The 21,137-nt window shown below is 39.7% G+C and overlaps 2 protein-coding genes across 2 annotated transcripts in view; one reads left to right on the forward strand and one right to left on the reverse strand.

Moving 5' to 3' along the window:
• The first annotated feature begins 977 nt into the window (after nt 1–977).
• On the forward strand, nt 978–6,837 carry LOC103174993 (small VCP interacting protein). Its single transcript, XM_042341504.1, has 4 exons — nt 978–1,142; nt 4,028–4,078; nt 4,728–4,841; nt 6,063–6,837. Exons 1-4 carry the CDS (start codon nt 1,080–1,082, stop codon nt 6,075–6,077), a joined length of 243 nt encoding a protein of 80 aa, XP_042197438.1. The 5' UTR covers nt 978–1,079; the 3' UTR covers nt 6,078–6,837.
• An 8,096-nt stretch (nt 6,838–14,933) lies between these two features.
• Nucleotides 14,934–21,137, reverse strand: part of LOC103175099 (growth arrest-specific protein 2) — a 42,594-nt gene continuing 36,390 nt past the window's right edge. The window contains exon 9 of the mRNA XM_042341582.1: nt 14,934–15,182. Coding sequence (XP_042197516.1) covers nt 14,934–15,182 — 249 coding nt within the window. The remainder of the gene's footprint in view (nt 15,183–21,137) is intronic.

Here is a 21,137-nt window from a genome sequence, read left to right on the forward strand (position 1 = left end):
TATAACGCATTATCACGGCTTTGAGACATCTCAAAGCGCTTCACGGGACACACTGCCAAGTGAATTGACCGTACATTTTGTGGGCGAAACGCGGCAGCCCATCGAAACGACATCTCCTTTCGAGACAGCCCGAACTCTTCTGGGGCTTCGCGCCGCTTTGCATTCTCACGGACGGCAATCCCCGCGTTTCGATCGGGCGGCCCGTCACGCCGTCGGCACGTCTTGAACAGCGCTTCGCGGGAGAGCACCGTAAAGTGGAGTGACCGTGCATTTTTTGGGGGGCGCGGGCGAGTTCGCTTCCCCCGGTGCCAGGGATGGGCGGGGGGGGGGGACGGGGGTGGGTGGGGGAAGACACGCAGAAGGAATGGGGGCGCCAGAAATTTAGGAGTCCTGTAGCTCAGTGGTTAGAGCACTCGCTTTGCAAGTGAGAGACCTGAGTTCAATTCCAGGCAGAGGGCCAAACCTTGGGCAAGTTTCCTTACTCCACACAGAGCCTAATAATAATCCCTCCAAACCCAAAACAATAATAAATTGGTCATTTTCAATCTACGACTGTTTGTGGGACATTGCTGTGCGCAATTGGCTGCCGCGTTCGCCCACAAATATACAGTCAATTCACTTTACAGTGCGTTCTGTGAAGCGCTTTGGGACGTCCTCCCGACGTGAAAAGCGCTATATCAAATGCGAGGATTATTATTATTATTATTATTTGCCCACTTTGGCTTCTGAGCTGATTTCTGCCAATGATGGAATCAGGCGGATGAGGGGGTGGGGGGGGATCAGAACCTCCTGCCCTCTGGTTTGGTACCAGTTGGGACTGAGTGACAGTGAGTCAGTGACAGTGAGTGAGAGCTGAGCTGCGCTCCTCCAACCCACAGGTGGCGCTGCGACGGGAGGGCAGCGGACAGGAAACGGGACCGCAACAGAGGCGGCCGCCGGCGCACCCTCGTCGTTCGACTGTCCAGCGCGGGGCGGCGGCGGAGAGAGAGAGGGAGAGAGACGGTCGCTGCTCTGCCGGAGACACCGAGCGGCGCCGCCCGGCCCTGTCCCCCCCACACCCCCCACCCCGGGCCCGCAGTATGGGCATGTGCCTGCCCTGCCTGGGAGGGACGGCCGAGGATGCGGTGGAGACGCCGGATCCGGTAGGATGTTTCCCCTCGCGGGCCGGGCGCGGCCCGGGGGCCGGAGCCATTTTTACCCGCCATGTTTGCAGGCGGGCGGTGGCGGTTGTTGTCGTCGTTGCATTCTCATGTTGTTGCTCATCCCAATTCCTGCAGTGACCGTCATACTTACCGTTCGGATCGACTTGTCAGCAATAATAATAATAATAATAATAATAATACAATAATAATAATTCGTAATGATGATCCTCGTGTCAAGAGGATCCGGTTCAAGATCCCGGTCCTCACCGACAAAGCCCTCCGCGGCCTCGCACCCCCCCCCCCCCCACCCCCCTCCCCCCCCCCCACCACCGCCCACCGCCACCCCTCCCTCTGCCAACCCTCACCCTCCTACCAACCCGCCCGCCCGCTCCCTCCGCTCGGCCGTACCCCCCCCGAACCCATTGGCGGGAGAGCCTTCAGCCGCTCTGCCCCCGGCCTCTGGCGCTCCATCCCCCAGTCACTCCGCCTCGCCCCCTCCTCAGCCTCCTTCACGTCCCGCCTCAAGACCCTCCTCTTCGACCGTGCCATCGGCCACCCCCCTCCCCCTCCCCCCCCCCCCCCCCCGTCCTCCCCACCCCCGACCCTCTCTGGGGTCTGAAATGCTGTACACTGTCCAGCGCCGTGGGACGTCCTCCCGACGTGAAAGGCGCTGTACAACTATAATGTTGTTGTTGTTGACTGTGTATTTTGAGGGTGAATGGTACGAGGTATCATATTCATTAATATCCTCAAAGTACAGTATATATATATTAATGATATTGTATATAATTATTAATAACCTGTGCATCTTTTTATATTTGTCTCGTTCGTTTTGCCCCCCACCGCGCGCGCACACACACACACAAACAACGTGATTAACAGTGACAGTGTCAGTGCACGTTGACAACAACCTGTGGAGTCCTGTAGCTCAGTGATTAGAGCACTCGCTTTGCAAGTGAGAGACCTGAGTTCAATTCCAGGCAGAGGGCGAAACCTTGGGCAAGTTTCCTTACTCCACACAGAGCCTAATAATAATCCCTTCATAAACCAAAAACAATAATAAATTGGTCATTTTCAATCTACGACTGTTTGTGGGACATTGCTGTGCGCAATTGGCTGCCGCGTTCGCCCACAAATATACAGTCAATTCACTTTACAGTGTGTTCTGTGAAGCGCTTTGGGACGTCCTCCCGACGTGAAAAGCGCTATATCAAATGCAAGGATTATTATTATTATTATTATTATAACCTGCACTTACAAAGAGCCTTTCAGTTACGAAAATGTCCCCAAGAGGGTCCCCGGGTGGGTGGTCAACAGGTTTTGTCAGATATTTAAAACTGAGGAAGTACATGGGAGTGTTTGTGTTATTTCAGTGTCTGTGAAGTTTAATTGCCTCAATTCTATCTGAAACCACAGTTACGCCTTCCTTTAGGAACGTAGAACATAACGAGGCCATTCAGCCCAACGGGCCTGTTCCAGCAGTTTATTAGATATTGGCAGATCTTTGAATCCCTCTTTCATCATAGCCCTTAAGATGCTAAAGTATCTGTCTATCTCGTTTTAACTTTGCCCAGTGAATTGGTCTTCAGTGCAGGTTTGGTTGTAGGTTGATTTTAGCTATTTTAAGGACTTCTTCGTCTCTTGAGACAGCTGTTTGCTGGTATCTTGGTGAACTAGAGGAATGTGGCGATGTTTGTGATTCATGCCTGGAATAATACTTGAAGGGCTCCATTGAGTGGACCTTATGTTGTGTTGCTGTAATACATTCTAATGCCTTGCACATTAAATCAAGATTATCACAGGCTTATCTCAGTGTAGGGAGCGGAGCGGTGGATCTTGTTTCTCAGGGTTTAAAATATGAGTGTTGCAAAATGTATTTGTTACAGTTGAAACTCATTGTGATCTTACAATAATACCAGTGTCTAATTTTGCAGGTTGTTTAAACCGAGGCTACAGAGGGTATTAAAGTTATAATTAAAACCAATCTAAAGGATTTCAGAATCAACTTTAGATTTATTGTTAATTATATAATTAAAGTCACCTGGAATCCCCTTTGTACATGTGTATTTACACGTGGTTAACACAATAATAATAATAATCTTCTCGACGTGAAAAGCGCTATATCAAATGCAAGGATTATTATTATTATTAATGTAGAACAATGGAGTAATAGTTTACAACATACACAAGCACCCAGGAGATTGCTGAGTACTGGTGTAAAGAGTTAAATGTCTACCCGTGAGTCACATAATGGCCCTTTGATTTAACATTGGAATGAACAACACCGTGTTGTCTCATTTCGGATGAAATCACTTCGTAGACTATAATGAGAGGAGGCGCCTGGATCCCTTTCGTCTTACACCAGTGAGACGACATTTAACAGTAATGAGTTTTAATTACTTCCTTGTGCCCTGTTGTGAATGTTTGCGGTGTGGTCGCTGGCAAGGTAAATGTATTTGCATGAACACATGGATAATTGTAAATGAAAAGACGAGGTTATTGCGGTTTAGGGAAGTGGGTGGATGGGGTGGGGAGAGAAAGATAAGCAACAGACTGGGCATTGTTTTTGAGGTCCCAATGTTCTTTTTTTGAATGGTTTTGTACAGTTCAGGCAAATGTTAGCATTGTAGTGGAATCAGTACCTTGGAAAATTCATTGTTTAGAGATATTTAGATAGAGGATACAGTCTAACATGTGTACATGTATCTGTTGAACAGTTTAAGAAAAGGACAGAGGGGAAAGAGTTGTTCCATTTTCTCAATGGTGATCCTTAGTCAGAAGCAAAAAATGAAACATGATGAGACTTTAGGAGCTGATGTTACAGAAGCTTATGTAGTTTTTATCTGCACTCTGATGGAATCTTGAATTATTTTATGCGTTCTCAGGAAACGAGAAGACGGCAACTGGCGGAAGCTGCAGAGAAGCGTCAAAAGGAGGTGAGAATGAGGACTCATACTCCTCTTCCCGAGGATCACTTGATGCAAAATGGGTCTGCCAAATGCACAGGCCTTTTTTATTTGGGAGATGGACAGTAGCCCACATTCCACTATTTCCTGTTGTGATACATTGGTCCCCCCTACAGAACATTGTGTTAAATATACTTATTAAAATCTTGAATTGCCTATAAATATATCCCTCGTAACAGTCTAAACACAGACTAAACGCTTCTGGAACGATTAGAGAGCTATAAAATGTTGATGATTTGTGGATGAACATCTGTCTTTTTTAGACATTAAAAGAGATAGGGATAAGGTTATCGTAGTAACTGTAGGCTTAACCAGAGCTTTCCTAATATTTTAAAACAGCATGTGTGATATTTTACTTAAGTTGTATTCTTCTGCTATAAATGTTTTGCTGAGAAGCATATTAGTATAATGCAATGCACTGCTTGTCTGAAACAGACTTAGTATAAATGTGGCAATACCTCTTTCTCAATGTAATTTACCACTTGTGAATGTACTATATGTTAGTATGCACCACACTTTTTTTAATTTAAAATGTCATTTTTTTCTTGTGCATTTTAATTTAGATGTAGTACGTTTAGTACAGTCTAATGTTTGATGAATTGTTTCCTCTTTTGTGAAGAATGTGAGCAGGGGCATTAAAAATCCAGAATCTGTGGAGCGAAAGAAAAAGAAGCAAGAGGAGATGGAGAAAAATGCAGGGTCGATGGGGGGCGGAGGAGGAGGAGGCCTTCGGGTAAGCTAAAATTTGTACAGTGAGAAATCTGCTCATGTTCAGTTATATGCATGTATATGGCAGCAGTAACCAATTTGTCTGAGACAGCAAAGGCGTAGTTGGGTTGATGAAAGACACAGAGAAAGGGTGGTGTCACAGCAAGATTATCTGCTCTTACTGCTGTTTCCATGTAGCTTTGTGGTTTGATCGGCATATGCATGGGTTGACACGAGACATTGATAACAGAAAATAGTGTCACTGGCAGGTCGAACTACTGGAGTTTCTGTCAGAAATGTCACCAGGGGATAGAATTCACTGGTTTTGAAGTGTTTGCACAGCTGTTTGGACGACTTGAATTGAGAATGACCCAGTGTTTCTCTCATCTGGCCAACAAGCTAATGATGTGTGTTGGTTTAATATACCTATGACATTTGGTGCACGTGATCAAAAATGCTTTTATTGTGTTGATGAATTCTTGACAGGCAGATATGTTTCTGATAGAGAATTCCAATGTGCTCTGTAAAAAAAATCTGTCAATCTTGTATCTATAAAATTTCTCCTATGAATTATTTGGGTCTTAAATTTGAATTTACATTTGAATCTTTACCAGCAATGATGGAGCTATCGAAATCCCTTCCCACGCGGGCCTTCGTATAGTCTACTGTTAAGATGCAGACTAAATGCTGCATGTCTGCCCATAACTATTAGCCAAAAAGAATGCCAGAAAGAGAATAAGGCAAAAGGGAAGAAACTGTAAACATGGTGAATTATGTAACTGATAGAAAACTAGCCATGATCAAGATTGTACCAAACACTCTAGATTTTTTTAAATTCTATGATTTCCTTGGCGGTACCAATGAAGAATGAATTTGGAAAGCAAAATCAGTAGCAAGAACATTGGCATTGTAGCACACAAGGTTCAATTCTCTAGCTCAGAAAAGTAAAATAGATACCTAGCTAGATATCAAAGAGGGAGACTGTAAATCTGTTAAACTACTGTTTCTTACCCCCAGATAAAGGTATTTTGTTATGTGCAGTGTGGTATTATCTAGGTTCAATGTTCTTAAAAGTAAAGAGAGTATGTTGCACGTGTTGAGCATCCAAGAAACTCTTCTCTTGAGGTTGTGATAGATTAACACACAGATTCAGGTAAGGAATTATACTGTCTCAATAATACCGTATATGTGATGCACAGCTGAAATCTTTAAATGCTGTACAAATAATTGTTTATTTTTTTCCCAGTGGCAAGTTGGTTAAATTACCTGGAAATATGAAGGAAGACGGACTTCTGTTGCCAACATGGATTCTACCGGCTCCAGTTACTGAGAGGCTTGTGTTTTTGTGGCTTTTGATGTTGTGTGGTTAGAAAGATCCAGCAATGTGCTATGCTTAGCACTGAATGTCTGCACAAAGGCCCTCTGTATTCTTACCAAAAAACACCCTTCCCTACGTTTACAAACACTAGGCCAATCAAGTTGTTTAACATTAATGAAACTGCGGAAGGTGTGTATGCTGCTGGTCCTAAGTCTTGGTTTGCTTTAGACTTATTGGAGATTGTAAAGCTAAATGTTTATTTTCTTTCTGTCCATTGCCATTATTCATAAACTAATGTAGCTACCTACTGATTGTGGAATTTTTTAAATTAAATTATTTAACTGTAGCTTTATTAGACTTGGTTTTCTATATTTATCAACAGCGAAATTTTTTAACCATAGTGCCTTGGATAGTGTGGGAAGGTGCATGAAAAGATGCTTTCTTTGACGCTACCACTTCTGTTCAATAAAGTATTGAGAATTATTTTCGCGGCGCTTTTAATTAAATGCATTAATGTATAGGATTCATTGGTGAACCTTTTTTGCTGCTACCAAAATTGTAGAATCCCTTAAACGGCCCAAATCTCTTTGATCTATTTAAGAGGCAATCCATAAATGTGGATTCACTCGACTACCTCTGAGAGTATGTAAGTGAGCTATTCAAAATGCTGCATTTTATGACTAAATAAAACTCCTTTGCAGTATTTAGTGTTGCTTAATGTATCATTGGAGAAGTAAACACATTACTGTATTCTGTAACAGAACAGCATCACAAGACTTGTTGGTATATTCACCAAAAAATTTAGTTGGTCTCAAACACAAGAAATGCTTTTTTGCGCTCAATATTCAAAAATGATAATTTCAAAGATCAAAATAGAGCCAGCATTTAAATAGATGAAAGGCAGGTTGTAAGTGCTATATTTTGTTCCAGTAAAGTAAGAGTTCCAAAGGCACTGAGGAACTGGAATCGAATAATGTTATCTTTAAAATGAAGTAAATTTGGAAATTCTAGATGATTGAATGAACCTAAAATAGCTAGGAAAATGCGAGCATTACCCAGGATGAAATCTCCTAGTCTAAAGAGCACAGACGGCATAAGGAGTAGTAAGCATAGAATTAAAACTAATAGGTATGGCTAATTAATGTATGCAATCAAACTAATGGATGAGGATTCGTCAGTGGATTAAGTTAATATGGACTTTTAGAAAAATTGCATGTCAGGCAGTTAAAGTTGATGGAATTAATGGAAAGAATAGCTGAGTGGCTTGAAAATGGCTTAGCAATAGCAAATTAAATAATAATAGCTTCAACGTTTAGGAGTGTGGGCCGAGCATTCTATTCCGGTTCCTGCTGTTCCTGTGACTGAGATGAGTACTTGTAATATAATACTTTTGTTAATGATACTGAGCTATGTGATCGGATGAACCATTTGAAGATAAATTGCATTCAAGAAGTTCTGGACTGCTTAAGCAGATGGGCCAAGGAGTGGCAGATGGATTTTAATGAAGGTGAATGTAAGGTAATGTATTTTGGAACAAGAAACCCCAATATGGTATTTCAAACAACTGCAGAATTTTGGTTTTCCTGATTTATATTCTCTCCTAATCCAAATTTATCTCCAATATCAAACGACAGGAAGTGGCTGCTCAGTGCATTGTTCACGGGCAGTTGCTGGTGCAAATTATCTGCTATAATGCCTGCAAAAAAATACATTCACTTCATTTCTAACCAGTTGTATTTTCTAAAGAGCTTTGAGATGTTTATATGCAAAGGCGCTATATAAATGTGAGGTTTTTTTTATGTGAAACCAAAAGCATGCACATAGTGAAGTTAGTTGATGTGGAGGAGTAAAAGTGTTTGAATATTGATTATTCAGTTAATGTTTCTGGGCAATATAAAGCTCATGTCAACAAAGGTAATGAAATAACCAGCTGCATCTCAAGTTTCATTTATAATAATCCTTGCATTTGGTATAGCACTTTTCACGGCTTCTCGACGTCTCAAAGCGCTTCATAGAATATAGTGTAAAGTGAATTGACTGTATGTTTGTGGGCAAAACGCGGCAGCCAATTGCGCACAGCAGCGTTCCACAATCGTAGATTGAAGTGACCAATTTATTATTGGGTTTTTTTCTTGAGGGATTATAATCAGGCTTGTGGAGTAGGGAAACTTGCCCAAGGTTTCACCCTTCCGGGAATCTAACCCAGCTCTCTGACATGTGAGCCGAGTGCACTAACCACTGAGCTACAGGACTCTACTGTAGTCGAGCATTTGACCATAAGTGGAATAAACTGCATAATATTTTCACTTTAATTATAAAATACAGTAGCCGTGATGATACCAGTGGAGTTGAAGTAGGTACTCTATTGTTCTGGATTAATTTTAACAAAAAATAATTTCAAATAATTGCCTTTTTCTTCTCCAAAAGTGTGAAAATGAGGCCGTTCATTGGGAATGATTGAATGTTATACCTTTGTGATATGGTATCAAAATAATTTGAAGCACTGCATTCAAAAAAACCATTCTATTAATTTAGCTTATTTATGACTTTCTGCAAAATTGTACTATATGATGCTGCAGACACATGTTTTGTGCTATTACATCAGGTAATTGAGAGAAGTTAACAGAGTCGAAGATGTTTGTGTAGATGCAGTTTTACCAGTATGCCACTTGAGAGCAGCATTGTTCTGTTATTTTTTTAAAGAGATCTGTGTCTTTTAAACAAAACAGCCAAGTACTGAAGAATACTTTATTAGCTTTCTAGGATAACACAGTATTTTGACAACGAGAGGGAAACGTTGACAATTAGTTGTGTAGATGGAATGGTGCATTATCATCACCCTGTAAAGTGTAAAGGATTTTACGATTTTCATTAAAGCACAACATTGTTTGCAGAAACATTTTTGTTTGGTGCACCTAGATGTGTAATAAGAATGACTCCTGGCTCTTTCAAACAGAAATGATTACAGTATTAATGCCCCCACAATAGTAAGGGCATCCTTTCAAGTTTACATTAAACAATCTACACAGTTCACCAATATTCAGTGATTTTTTTTCTTTTTAGAAACTTGTATAAAAAGAATTGATTACAAGGCACCATAATATTAAAGTACAGCAAAAAGACTAATTTGATTTGGCACTATATGGCAAATCATGCATTGGGAAGCTACTTTAAGGTAATTTAAATATTGGTTGTTTCCTTACAAATGAGTGGGGGGAAGAGAAGCTGACTTGCATCTTTTCTAGGAACTTTTCAGTTGCTTCACATTGAACTAAATGCTATAATAAAATTCAGCACTGGACTGTCATTTTTTGTACCCTACAACTGTCATTCCTCAGTAGGTCCATTATGTACCCTTAGGTTGTACATAGTGTTGTCTGCAATTTAGGAGGGATTACAATATCTTAGCATCTGTCCCCTTACAAAAAAAAACTTTACATTATCATTATCAGTGTTTATTTGAGGTGTTTGAAAGACAATGTAGATGATTCCATTGCTATTGCATATCTGGTAAATGTATGTTGTGATACATTTTCATCTATGTTGGGATCACAAGTGTGATATTAACAAACCAGATGTGTTGCAACATAAATAATGCAGTGAACCCTGTTTGTGAATATTACATTTTAGACATCACTGTTCAAATAAATGCTATGCATACACATCCGGCCAGTCGAAAACAATGATTTGTGGCATTTATCACATTTTGAAATAACAGACAATATTTTACATTTATAGAAAATTCTGAGGCACAGCATTGTACAGTTTATTGCTAAAATCCAACAAACTTTTGCGGATGAGAGCTACATGGGTACATCTAGAAGAATAGTAAAGTACAGATTTATAACGATATTACGTGCACAAGAGGATTGGTAAGCTTTGATGAGGTAAGCAAATCAGGCCAGTGGTTCATAGGAACAGGATTCGGAGTAGTTCACATTCTTTCCAGAGACAATGTCTGAACTAACTACCTCATCATAAAACCATTATTAGCAATGCTGATGTTTTATTTTAAACTCTTTCAGCTACAGGTGCAAAACTATTTGGGTCAACCTTATCAAAAAATTAAGATTGATGTTTTCAGCACAAGAATCATCTCTGCAGATTGAAATGCTTCTATTTTTAGAAATGCATTATTAAACAAAAGAGGAGGCATATCATAAATGCACTGTGAAGCAGTTACTTAGAATAAAAGTAAAATAACATTTTAAAAAGGATAGATTCATCTTTTGCGTGTGAAGCTTCATCTGGTTTGACAGAAGCCTCGTCTGCAGAAATAAAATCTTTCAGATTCTGATGGAGGTATTTGTGCACCATCCAGTTTTATTTTATTACAATGACTAGATTTAGCTTGGAAAGGTAGAGGGGATATAATGCTGCTACACAATGATGCTCCAATTTATTGCCATTGCTTTTTACTGTGCATGAAACTTGCTTTCAAAATTGCATATGTTCAATTATAGCTTCTAAACTAGAAAACTGATTGTGTCAAACATTCGTTGAATTTCAATAATTGTGCACGACCAAAAAAGTTTCCGAAAGAAAGGATAAGGCAATCATCTATGTTCATTGATACGAAAGGCAATGGTGTTCAGGAATAGGGACTTATTTCCTCCTTGTGTCTATTGCCTGAGGATTTTGAGGTTCACTTTAGTTTGTTTGGTGCAGTTCAGAGTTTCAATTGCTACTATCCATTACAGAAGAGCATCTTCCACTCCCACTGCACCAGTGGGACATTTTACATTTGTCTGTCTATCTGTGACCTTTTTGAATAAGATTGCCAATTCATGACAAATTATGACCAGTTTTTTGCTATGAAAAATGGATCTACCGGAAACCCTTTTCAGACTGTCTTAATTGAGCACCTATGATGTAACTTTTATTATACGATGACAAATGTATAGAACAAATTAACTTTTCATAGAAACAGCAACATTTTCACAGAAAGTTGAGTGGGAATGTTACATGATATGTTATTGTCTGCAGGAAATGGTTTTTAATGGGGGGCGAATAAGTGTCAAATTCACAGAAATCAGTAAGAATCTCTAACAAATGTCTTGCTTTTTTTTAATATACATTCTAAGATTCATTCATACCGAATAAAGGCAACCTGTGAAAAATCGCTGTCAGGGTTCTTTTTCATAAGAGCGACTTCTACTGGCAAACAAATTATATTGCATAAACTGCAACAAAGGCACAGAAAAATCGTAAACCAAGGCAGCTATTTCACTTGTACCAAAATACTCAACAACTGCTAATGTATTAATATGCCATCAATTTAGAGATTTGTTAAAATATGTCATCTTTGGATTAATTTGTGTCAAACTATGAAGTCCAGTGTGACGTGCACTTTAAGCATTTCTGCAAAGACTTGTTGAGGGACGTTACTTTTAAATATACAAATGAGCATTGGCTTGTTGATGAATTTATATTTTGAATTCATTCCTCATTTGTTAGAATGAAACCTCAGCATACCACCTGTTTTCCAATCTTAAACTCGGTGTGTACATAAATTCTTGCTTGCACGTTTGTAGTTATTTAATATTAAGAGCACTTGCACTATTTGCAGAGACTAAAATACAGTATATTTTCTTTATTTTATATCAAAGCTGGTTGAACAGCCTGACCCTGCTGAATCCAGTCATTTCCTTCCATACTAATGCACTGTGGTAGATCATGCTGTTTTTTTCCCCACCCCCAACAGTCCTGATGCGGATAATTCCAGAGACAATTCCAATGCCAAACAGGAGCTGAATTGCTAGGAACAGAATGGAGATTTCACTTATGTTTTGTCATAATAAACTGAACGAATGTGGACAATTTGGAATAAATTATGCCAAATATTTCCCTGACATTTTATGACTGTTCCAGCCAGCATCAGCAACAGAGTATTGCTGCACACTTACATTTGCAGTTGTAACATTATATGGCAGTCGACTGTCTTCAACTCCTATTCTAGCTGCCCTTTCATCAGGGAGCAGCTTATCCATCCGGTGATTTTAAAATGGAGCATAAGAAAAACAGGAAAAATGTGCAGGTAGAAAGCTCAAGCATGTCGATTGATATAACATGCTGAGGTGTTCCTCAGTTTAACATTTGAATTGCTTGAAAAAGATTAGAAAAGGTCCCAGTGAAACAACTTGAAGGCTTTGTTGGGATAGAAGAGGTAGAAGGCAAGCAGGCTGTTGGTAGTCTTTTTTTACTGCCACCACCACAGGCTAATTTTATCAAGAAGTGGATGCTCAGCACCATCTTGGTTCCATCAATGGACATTAACAATTGCTAGCTGCAGAGATACTCACTGTATCCAAAGCTATGAATGAATCCAATCCCAATGTGCAAATGCAACCAGAGGTAGAAAGCCATGGGAAACCACTTACTCCTCATTAACTTTGAGAGGGTCAGCTCGTCCCAGCATGGATCAAGTAATAATAATAATCCTTACATTTGATATAGCGCCTTTCACGTCTTCTAGATGTCTCAAAGCGCTTCACAGAATATACTGTAAAGTGAATAGACTGTATATTTTGTGGGAGAAACACGGCAGCCAATTGCGTACATCAGTGTCCCACAAAAGTCGAGAATTGAAGTAACCGATATATTATTGTTTTCTTTCTTGAGGGATTATTATCAGGCATGTGGAGTAAGCAAACTTGCCCAAGGTTTCGCCCTGCCGGGAATCGAACCCAGGTCTTTTACTTGCGAGGCGAGTGCTCTCACTGCTGAGCTACAGGACTCCCCCAACCATTTTACGAAGGGAGGAAAATATAATTTATTAATTGAGGATGTTTGTCAGCAGTTAAATCTATTTTTAAGGAATTTACATCCGGTTGGTTGCTCGTTTTACACTTAAAAGCATACTGAAAAATCTATACTTAATTTCATATTATGTTACTGGTCAGTGCTCAAGAAGAGATCAAAGCTAATATAACCTGTGAAATGAAAAGGAGGGTGTTTGGTAATTGGATTGGAGCCATTAAAAATAAAAACTCCCTGCAGGCATACTGGCAATGATGCAAAAGCATTCAGGCAACAGCATTGAGGGCCCAAAACAACAACAAATTACACTTGTATAGTGCCCTTCACGTCAGAAAGATGTCCCAGGGTGCTGGACAGTCAGGGGTTTTTGGACCCGAGCTGGGATTTGGGGTCAGGAGGAGTGAAGGACCTGTGGGGGTGGCAGAGTGGCCGAAAGGACGGTCGAAGAGGAAGGGCTTTAGACGGGACTTGAAGGAGGTAAGAGAGGGTGAGGCGGAGGGATTGCGGGATAGAGTTCCAGAGTGTGGGGCCAGAGATGCTGAATGCCCAAATGCTGTGTAGATCACATCTGCTGTGCAAGTCTGACTTGTTTGGTATTCCTGGTTCAATGCAATGACTAATCTTTATTTTAACCACGTAGTCTAAGTGAACTTCATTGGAAATATATTCAAGGTGGTGTGGAGAGGGAGCGGGCATTACATTCAGTCCTATTAATAGTTTTAATATAGAATCACTTCTAGGGAGTTAATTAGGCATTATTTGTTTGGGTGTGTGTTTGTGAAGGCGGTGGGGAGATTGGGAGTGCACAAGATAAGCAGATGTAGTCAGCGGACTATAGAATGTAGTCATTAATTACCTGTAAATCCAATCGCTCGGGTTTGGTGAGTGGAGGGAACATATAAGCACTTCAGGTTTCGCCCCACCCTACCACCGTACTAAGAAATAGTGAAGGAATAAAATAAACCCATTTTCAATATAGTGGTTCTTCTAAATCTTTACTTAAATTGTGTCAGGGCACAGAGTAATGGAGGTATATGGAGCAACCCATCAGCTGTTAGATTTTCATCTTGCACGTCACCTGAGCTCCCAAAGGTGTCATACAGATTAGTTGCAAATTGTCTCTTCTGCACTACTGTCACCCTCAATTCAGTAATGGGCATGGAGGAGTCAGAAGGTCTTCTGTTGTGAAGAGTGTTTCTGATTTTTCTATTTACCAGATTGGTGGGGGTGGGGGGAGAATTGAAATCAATTCAGACTATTAAGGTAATATTATCCCAGCAAGCATATGTCCAAATGAGTTGGACAGCATCAAGTGCCATATTTAGCCACTCAGCTGGAAAGCTTACCCTTCTGAGAGTACATAATGTTCCAAGCTCGGGCATAGCCTAAAATCTGAAAATGGTGCTATCCTGCAGGTGGCAGGAAAGAAGATTTAGGAACCCTTTGGTAAATGTTTGGGATTATAAATATTAGACCATGATATACTCACTCCTAGGTATTGCAGTACACGTGGGCTTCCTCTTTGGTATGCAGCAATCAATCCAAGTCCAATATTGGTGCTGCCTTTTTTTTTACAAACAGACAATTTTGTAAACAGCCATAATGCAAGAGAAGCAGGATAAGTGAGAGCCAAGCAATGTCTATAATATCCTTAATTAATGAGATGCCCAGTTCCAACTAGGCATTGCAAAATGTTACCTCTTTCAAGCCCAGGAATTGCTGAAACTGAGAAAAATCAATGAAGATTTGCACCGATTTCCTTTAAATATTACTCCTTGCACTTACTAGAGCTCCAGGAGTCAATTCACAGCAGTGTCATTACATTCTGATGATTGCATAGAGGAGTCTGCCTTTTGGTGCCTTTTTCGGCTTTTGCCAATCATGATAATAATGATAATCCACAGAGACTTGGATTCAATGTTTTGGATCATTCATGGCCTACTGGGGCTGGAAAAGGGCTGTAGGTGGTTATACGTACTGGCAGTGAATCACTACTCAGAATAATAGAGGAGACATACTGCATAGTCAATACTGCGATAATCACTTTGTCACCCAGTTACCACTATTATTGTTTGCACTCTCTTTCCTGCCTCTGTAGTGAGCAGCCACAACAAGGTAACTATCGGGACTCAGGTCCTTGATTGACGGGGACTTGTTAGGGAGCGGTGAGGTCTTGCCATCCACTCTCGAGATCTGCAGCATCCGGCAGGGGTCGTGCTTTAGCAGGTAGCTTTCAAACGTTTCCCATCCCCCTCCTACACGCACCATCACATGCTTATTGTGCAGCATCTGCAATGTAAATCATTGTTTAACAGCAAAATCAATGCACGGTTGTAACCCGGGTTGTACAGCACGACAGAATTTGATGCAAGTTAAACAGCCGTGACTAATTCCGATTTAGATTTGTCTAGGAAAGACCGATGGATCGACACAGCAGGTATTCAATGAAAAATTAAATAACACAAATAGTCCTGGTAATTCGGTTTCAGTAATCAGCTTTACGGTGATAATTTAAAAGTTTGCACACAGCTGTCGTACAGACCCACAGCCATAAGCAATCAATATTTATAGGTTTCAGGCTGCAGTCCCTATGGACCATCTGAACATAGCTGCCACGAGGCACCTTACAACATGCTGAGGCAGAAAGCACTTGGTATGCCAGTCCTTGGATCCAGGAAATGCACCTGGAAACCTAATGGGTATCCTCAAATGGTCCAAACCTTCTGATGGTAAGAACAAACAAGCTATCAGAGATTGAGAAAGATATTACTAATGAGTTATACTGCTGCAAAAATCCCTGTATTTGCTTTCAGATGAAGGTATTAAGTATATCAGAATTTGTATAATTCAAAATAGTATTTATTTTGCGAGCACCAAATACAGTATTTAATTGTGTTAAAAAGCGGAGGTTTAAAAATGTCTGATTAACTAATGCCTGATCTGTTCATGAAAACAATCAACTAAGTGGGCTAATCCCAGTGCACGGAGAGACTTTTCTTTGAACAGGAAATGCCATTTTAAGATGATTTGAAGATAATGAACTCAAAAGAAGGACAAATATATTGCACTGAAATTTCAGAAGAACTGGGCAGTCTTCTCGTCTCAGTTTAAATTCACAGCATGTTTGGAAACAGCTTGCTCAATACAGCTAATGTCATCTATATGGCCTGACAGAGTCCCACATCAATGCCCGTAAACCTGAAAGAACCACAAAGTATGACTTGCATCTGATTTATATAAAAAAAGAGATATGTTGGCTCTTCAGAATGAGCATCAGCAGGTCAGGAAATGAAACCCAATCTTATTTAACACAACTGAAAGCTCAAGGGTTACAAAAATGCATTTAAAAACCCGATTAGAAAAGGCGGAACATTTGGAACTAGAACCAGCGTTCTAACTTACTGCAGGTTTGGCGACACACTTTTTAGAACTAACTTTGACTGCATTTGAAGGAATAATATACTGTATATATTTTTTCCCAGATGCAGGCACCAAATGGACTCGCTAATACCCATGTATTCACAAACACACTGGGAAAAACGGGCTGCATCAACAGTTATATACTGCCTTACTATTTCCACGGTTCAGTTAGTTAGTAATCAGAGGGCACAAATTTAAGATGGTTACGAAAACATTTGATTAGGTGGCTCATACGGAGATAAACGCCAGGGAAGACCTGAAAGGCCAAACAGCTTGTTTCTGAGCTGTAACATTCAATGATTCATTCATTTTTTCCATCAATCGCCCCTACATCCCTAACCTTTAGAACTCCCTTCCTCCACCATTCCATCTTGGCCCTCCACCCCCACCATCTGTCTTAAAAGCTTACCTTAAAATCTACCTCTTCAGCTGTGCCTTCTCCTTTATCCATAAACACTGTTCAACATTGAACACTGCTCTGTGCATTGAAATGTTGGCAGATGGTTAGGTACATTTCAGTCATTACTTTCAGGGAGAAAAAAAAAATTTTTTTCTTTTTTTTTCTCAGGCCTTTGAAATGTTCATCTGCAAATGGTTGTTTTTAGCAGGTTTGGAAAACTGTATGATTTTGTATCAATCAATTTTTTTGTGTGGGGGGAGATGTAAATTTGGAATATATTATTTGAATAATATCGCAACCAATTTCCAAACATACGCTCGTGATTTCAAATCTATGAGCGGGGTTTATTGCTACAGAAACACAATACTGTCACTTCAATTCTTAAGGAAAACAAATATTTACCATAGCATTCAAGTAACAGAACAAAACCCACCTTCTAAGTTGCACGGTTCACCTAAATCTCTCACAAAGAACACTCAACCTGTGAAAATGACTAAAAACAGTCATTATATTGGAATTGTATCGCGTGAAGGGCTGCAATTTTACTTTTACATTGTGTCAAGGAAAATTGGACAGAATGGATAAATCTGTAAAGTGATGCACTTACAGTTTATCAATTGTTCTTAAGCAGCAATGATCTTACTGTGCAGTGATATTGGATAATATTGGCTGTGCTGTGTAGCCATGGCAACATCTTAAATGTGGTGCTTGTGCTTTCTTCCATACATCCCCATTGGGGCTTAGATCCCAATAGATGTGGTGAGTTATCACTTTCGTTGACAGAGTGTCCTCTGGCTCAGTTTTCCCTCCACTAAATTATTTATTAAAGTGGCATTAAGCCAATGGTAAAACAGGTTGGTTCATGGTATCATTAATGTTAATAACCTGCCAAATGTTACAGTGTGGCCATTTGCAATTTGTTTAGTCATTACCCGAAGAAAATATATATATTTTTAAATTGCAAGGGATTATTATGTTATACCTGGATAGTGCCAACGGCACTTTTGCCACATGCCTAATATAAAGGCTATTTGTATATATTTATGTGACCATGTGTACGTAGTACATGTATAAGAATAATCTTTGCATTTGATATATCTTATGCTCACATGTCTAGCAGCTGAAATCTCTTGATGACTTTAATACCGATCTATTTAATATGTGCTGAACTGGCAAGTGGTAAAATGTTTTTCAGTGAGAGAACATAGGTTCCTGCAATCTGCTTTGCAGGAGCAGTCATAAGTGTGGGAGTCGCTGAAACCGTGTTCAAAAGTAATTGCCTATTGCAGAACAATCTTATTTACTGATGATTTTTGTCAGGCAGGCAGGTCAACCTTTGAGACTTTGAAAACTTTGAGCCAGAACTCTCACGGGTGAGGTAATCCTATTTGTCTAGGCATTATGTGTGCTGTTGGTTCTTCCTAGTAGTAAACTACAATCTTACCAGTAACAGGAAGCTTCCTGTTCACTCATTCTGATATTTCCATGAGTCACACCGATATTTCTAGATTCCGGATTAATATAATAATAATAACAATAATAATAATTTGATGCAGCATCTTATCACTTCTTCAAAACGACTCAAAGTGCTTCACAGAAGATACTGTAGCGTGTAGTGACTGTGTATTTTGTGTAATATTTGATGTCTGAAACCATAGACCTTCAGATCCAGTATAAATGCAAGTTGTTGTTGCCCATCTCAGTCTGCAATTGAATGCATCAATAACTTGCCAAGTATATATTTATCCTTTTTTTTAAAGAATTAAATCAAGTAAAGCTTGCTAGTTTTAAGAGATGTGTGTGTGATAGTCACCATGTTTTCCCCCTTCCCTCCAATTCTGTTTTGCAGACCAGCTAATATTTTACATATAGACTTTTGTGTATAGCTCAGTAAGATTGTGAGTGCAGCTCATATTTGCTGTACGTTTCAAAAAATACTCAATCATTAATTACAGTAATTGAGTTTACGCACTGCCTTGGTTGTTCGATGATAAAATCACCCTTCTCATAGATTGGAAGTGTTATTAAAGCAGCTGCTGAAAATAATTCAGAAAAGTAAGAACCTTTAGACTGGAGCAGATAACTATTCCCAACAGCTATTGTGGAGGAGTTGTTCTCTCTCACTGCTGTTCACAGTTAACGCTGTGTGTAAATGATTTGGAGAACACTTCTTGTATATTAATATATTTACTGATGGCACCAAAGCATGCGATGTTGCCAGGTGAATAATACAAGGAGCATAAGCTGATTTAAGCAGTGGCAGATGGATTTTAATGCAAATAAATGCAAAGTGATGCATATTGGTGGTAAGTAAAAGTAAACGGGTGTTCCGAATGGATTGTCCATTCCCAACGATGGTGAGGAAAAGGATAGGTCTGACTATTGATTGTTCACTGAAGGATTCCAGACACCTGGATGCATTTTGTTTTGTGTGCTGGGGGAATGGATGAGATAATTATTGACTGTAGCAGGAAGGAGGGCCACTTATAAATAATGGAGATGTGGATTTGGAAGAATTTAGTTTTTCTTTGATCACCATTTAGGATAATAATAATAATAATAACCCTTGCTATAGCGCCTTATCATGTCTTTGAGACGTCTCAAAGCGCTTCACAGAATATATAGTAAATTGAATTGACTGTAATTTGTGGGTGAAACGTACCAGCCAATTGCGCACAGGATCAGGGAATATCGATGTGGAATGTTTCCCCCGGAGCAAGAATAGGTGAGTTGGAGTTAAAGTCGACAGCAGAGAGGCCTCCAGATCGAACAACATCTTCTTGGTCTGTGCTTTCTTATGTTGGTTGCTTAGTATAAACACTCCAAAATAATAGACCTTTTTTAACCTATATGCCATTTTCCCCCTCACCCCCGAAAAAATGTTTCGGGTTTACCAGAGAGAGAGGTCTGCAGAGCAATTAGTTCAAAATCTCAGACTGAAAAGAGATTAATAGGGGTGTTCTGGGGCTTTCAGTGTCCGCTTCACTCAAGGTCATATGCAATAAATAAATGATGTGTAGCAGCAGAGTTGAACACATTGATCTATTAGGGCAACAATCACAGTGTTTGGATACTATCCAACTACTCCACCAGAAAGATCTGTGAAAGAAAACAAGGAGCAAACTTACTTTCAACCAATTCTTTTCTCACTCCCTCAAAGAGTTCACAGCAAGATGGTCTCAAACATCTATTTTCCTTCAACTCTCTTATGATGACAACACCAGACTGAAGAACAACAACCTGCATTTATATGATACCCTTCAAGTAAATAACATCTCAAAGCTCTTGGGAACTCGGATTCAACTCCTATACACACATGAAACCTTAATAAAATGCTTAATAAAATCCTGACCTGTTTGTCACACCTTCCATCGCAATTGGTATCTGATTAAAAGATCCATTGATTTGGGAATAGAAGAAATGTTTGGAGAAAAATGCCAGTCGACCTATCAAGGTCACTCCTTGTGAATAGACTCTCCAAAACCCACCATATTATACACTGCACAACAACCATTCGGCCACCCAGGGAAGGTAATGCATACATCCTGAGCCCCAAAGTAAGTAAATAAAATAAGCAGAGAAATCATTTCATCCCAGTACTTTATCATCTCTGTCACCATATTTTCCAGTATTATAGAATGAATCGTCCCAGAATCAATTGCTTTTGTCTGCCTTGCTGGGTGATAAACATCCGGATAATCTACTTTTGACATGTTGTTTTCCAAGTGAGTACCCAGGTTGACATTTATATCTGTGGCCATCTGTTGTTACTCTTGTGCCTAAGTAAATGTAAAAATCTGATGAGCTCAGGTGGAATGCTGAGTTAGTAGTGAAGGGAAAATTATCAAAGTCAGACATTCTGGACATGTCAGGGAAGGCTAGCCAACTTTTGTCAGCAGTTTCTAAAACCGTTCTATTCCCAGATAAGGAGAAATGTAACGTGTGTGATAAAAATCCTTATTGCTGAGCTGTGGGTTATTCATTTACATATGGTGTTGGCCTTGAAAAAAATACAAGTGCTACACTTTACAGTGAATCGCTTTGAGACGCACTCCCAACGTGAAAGATGATATATCAAATGCAAGAATTATTATAACTTTTATCAAGGCAATAATCGAAATATTCTAGTTTGTGGTTATTTTATCTGTGAATTAGTATTCATTGCCTCACCAGTTAGATTTGTTGTTTTCTATGAAATGTTATTCTTGACTCAATATTTATTTTAGTGTTCTTTAATTTTTTTTGTTTGCTCATCTAAGTAAGGGATTTGGCTGAATGAAGTATCCAACTGTCAGTATTTCCAGGTCTGATATAGCATATCTCAGGCTGAATGCAGATTAAATCCCATTGTTCATTCTTGGAACATATTAAAAGGGACCCATTTAATACAATATTACCCCAAATAAATAGATGTTGTTTATTTC

This window comes from Callorhinchus milii, unplaced genomic scaffold (genome assembly GCF_018977255.1).
Source record: "Callorhinchus milii isolate IMCB2004 unplaced genomic scaffold, IMCB_Cmil_1.0 Scaffold17, whole genome shotgun sequence".
Classification (NCBI taxonomy): domain Eukaryota; kingdom Metazoa; phylum Chordata; class Chondrichthyes; order Chimaeriformes; family Callorhinchidae; genus Callorhinchus; species Callorhinchus milii.